Source organism: Nymphaea colorata, chromosome 11, assembly GCF_008831285.2.
Source record: "Nymphaea colorata isolate Beijing-Zhang1983 chromosome 11, ASM883128v2, whole genome shotgun sequence".
Classification (NCBI taxonomy): Eukaryota; Viridiplantae; Streptophyta; class Magnoliopsida; order Nymphaeales; family Nymphaeaceae; genus Nymphaea; species Nymphaea colorata.
In genome coordinates this window covers 8,076,939-8,080,290 of record NC_045148.1, presented here as the reverse complement: position 1 = coordinate 8,080,290, position 3,352 = coordinate 8,076,939, and the positions used below count along the sequence as shown (strand labels likewise).

General features: G+C 43.1%; 1 protein-coding gene across 1 annotated transcript; it reads right to left on the bottom strand.

Annotated features, from left to right (window-relative positions):
* Positions 1 to 412: 412 nt before the first annotated feature.
* On the bottom strand, positions 413 to 2,996 carry LOC116263786 (uncharacterized). Its single transcript, XM_031643566.2, has 2 exons — positions 2,523 to 2,996; positions 413 to 936 (listed from the first exon to the last, which is right to left on the bottom strand). The coding sequence occupies exons 1-2, from the start codon at positions 2,994 to 2,996 to the stop codon at positions 577 to 579; spliced, it is 834 nt and encodes a 277-aa protein (XP_031499426.1). The 3' UTR covers positions 413 to 576.
* Between the last annotated feature and the right edge of the window lie 356 nt (positions 2,997 to 3,352).

The following is a 3,352-nucleotide window of genomic DNA, read 5'->3' as shown; positions in this document are numbered from 1 at the left end:
CCATCACAAGGGGAGAAATCATATGCTTTACTGCATTTCGACTCCCATTTCCCATTAGATACAAGCCACATCGTGAACGTCATAGACTGAATTGATCCCACTCCGTGTGATATTGATTATAAAGAAGGCAGCGGAAGAGGATAAAAGAGCGATAATTATGTTTTACCTTGACTGATGGGAGTGATGGGAGCCAATTTTCTAAGGGGAAATTGCTTCAAGAATATTATAGTTTAATTGCACATATTTGTAGTGACGTGCAGACAGCTACAGCCATGAAAGTTCCAGCTGTCTTTATACGTCGTTGAATTGGCATTTTATGGCACGCAACGAATGCCCATGAATATATTTGTTTTCTCCTTTTTCTAAAAGGACGGATCTAGATGTGAACATAGCGTCTTTTAAGTGCAGAATCTAGAGAATAAGAAACAGAACCCTTTAATCTCGCAAATCTCTAAAAATAATCATACAACACAATCTTGAGAGCTTGAATGTACAAGATAGCCTAAAAAATTTAGGCGCCCACCAACAACCTTCAACCAAGAGATAATGAGAAAAAATAAGATGTTACAGAGGAACTTAGAGGTTAAGAGGCAAATGAAACTGTTGACAACCAAAAATTTGCAGTGAAGAGTTCTGTATGAAAACCACGATACCACATTTCCCACTGTTGAATCCCTCCCACAGTGTGAAGTTCACTGTCCCTGATATCGTCTTCTTTGCTGAAACATCACGCACACTGCACAGTTTCTCCAGCTTCCTCACGACGAAATCATTTTTTACTATCCGACCTTTATTATCTCCCCTGGAAATCTCAGTCACGAGGCCACTCTCATGAAGAGCGACCATAACGTCCACGCCCTTCTCATCCACTTTCGTCCTCAGAGCACCACGCAAGGAAACTTCTAAAGTGTCGGGTGTTCGTCTTTGGAAAGTCGCCTGTTGAGCTTTTTTATAATCATTAGTTCAATTGATCCATAACTTAGGAAATAGGCATCCACTACACATGTTTATAGAACAAGCATCGAATGTGCTCTCAACTTGATCAGAACAACAGCACCTGCTTTTTCTTTTTAACTATGTTACAAGCAAGCAACTTAAAGACATGGAAGCACATACTTTTCATGTAACATACTGCCAACTATTTTACACAAGCACAGTATGACACGAGCAGATGACATAGCTCGTAAAACACAAATCAGACACTACAGGAGAAATTGAAGTTCATACCGTTCCTGTATTCAACCTGATGACAGTCTAAGAATAATATACATACAGGCACCAAGGATATGATTCTTACATTTTTCAATTTAAAGAATATCTCCAATATGCTAGAGGGGACAAGTAGGGGAACAGAACTGGAGTTTTTGTAGAAGGCATTTTAGCTACCCAAAATAGTTTACGCCAAAGAGGCAACTTCTCTTTAAAACATTGCAGACACGAAGAATGCAATCACATGTCCTCTTTACATTTTGGGGATTTCAGATTTCCAGATTCAAGTGAAATAAAACTTCAGATCGCATCTGAGCAAGAAATCTCAATGGCCATTTGACTAACTTATAGATGGAGGAGTGATAAACTTGTTCTACCTTGTCTTTAGATTAGATCTAACTGCTAAATCAGCAGGTCACTCCGTGTTTAAAGACGCTCTACCTAATCAGACACAGACAGCTGATGGCGGTTGGCACAGCTAATCTATTTCATGAGTTCATAATTTGAATAATTGGTTAACCATCCTAGTAGGTTCAACCAATTTCACTACATAATAAGAAATGAAATTTGAGATGGTGAGAATTAACTTGGTAAAGCCATTTACAAGAACGGGATAGACAAATAATGTCCAAAAATTCATGTCAAATCTAAGTTTACTACATAAAAATAGTAAATATATCACATATATCTTGATTCAAACAATATTGGTGGTTAGATTTATGTAGGTAAAAGGTGTATCACCACAAGTGATAACGGGACAATATCGTCTCAGCCAAGCAAACCATGTAATTGCTTTTAGATACCATCCTTCTGATATAGATATGACCAACATTGAAATTTAATGGTCCGAATTTCTTTCAAAATACATAGTACGATAAATTATCACAAATTATAATTAAAGGAGAACAGAAATGACCTCATCGAATCAATCCGTTTTCGTAATTTCCGCTATGTTATTTCAGTTTCCTACACAATTTTTAACGTCTTCTGAATTTCTTTCTTAGCTGAATTCCTTTTTTCAGAGACCAGATCTCCTGTCTTTGAGTCTTGCATCGTTTCTAATCTTTGAAATTTTACCTATGCCAAGAAATCTTTTAGACATCCATTTTGGAAATTTCAGACATCTTTTACAGAAATTTTTGGACCCATGGATCTGGTGCTGGAGCTTAACAAATTGAGGGTCTCAGATCTGAATTACAGGTATCACAGAATAGTGCCTATACGGCTAAACCAACAAAAAACTACCACCACAAGAAACGAAAATTAAGTTCATCATGCAACAAGATTCATCGAGAGAGGGAGAGAGAGATGACCTGCATTGTGGGGCCGGGGAAAGTGGTGGCTTTGCCGATCTCCGCCAAGACGGCCGCCTCGCCGGTGGCGAGGCACTGTGACCGGCCCTGCACCACCGACTGCGGCGTGTAGATGGAGTCCTCTCCCAAAGCCTCCACCAGCGCCTTCTGCCTCGCGCTCCACAGGCTCGACGCCAGCACGTCCTTCCAGCCAAGGTGGTCCCAGTACTCCACGTGGTACGCCAGTACGATCACCGGCGGGCCTTCTGCCGGCCGGTCTTCTTCGCTGCCCAGACGCGAGAGGAACAACTCGGCCTCCGGGGAGGTGGCACACCCCTGGGCGGTGAAGAACTCCACTAGGACCGCCCCACCCTTCCCCTGCTCCTCTGCCCCGCCCCCACCGCCGGCAGTATGGACCCTCCCCCCATTCGCAGACGACTCCTTTGCACCGCCGACGCCCCCACGACGGAAACACGCAAAGAAATTCGGTGCCATCGATGGGAAACCGCTCTGGATCTCGTCGAACACTCGCCACAGAGAGAAGAAGACAAGGAAAAAGTAGTGGGGGTTAGGGAGGGGGCGAAGCAGAGACTTCTTTTTTGGTAGAATGGTAGCAGCTAAAAGATGAAGTTGCTGCTCCGATCGAAGCCGTAAACGTGTACGGTTGAGAAGGTCACGTCAGCCGGATTCGGTGGCGGGAGCACCGGAATTACTGACGGCCCTGCCACCCAACCAATCCAACCCCCTCTTATTCAGGGCCCAGACGGCCTCTGTCTGCCTGACGAGGGTGCCCAGCTGCACAATTTTTAAATTTTAATACGGCTGTCGGCTAGTTGGTAAAGATTTTAAGA

What these genes read in the sequence shown, in the direction of transcription:
- LOC116263786 (XM_031643566.2), bottom strand. Translation starts at nt 2,996, where the DNA reads ATGGCACCGAATTTCTTTGCGTGTTTCCGTCGTGGGGGCGTCGGCGGT. An exon ending in TCCCCGGCCCCACAATGCAG is followed by an intron (nt 937 to 2,522) that starts GTCATCTCTCTC and finishes AAAGCTCAACAG; the next exon opens with GCGACTTTCCAAAGACGAAC.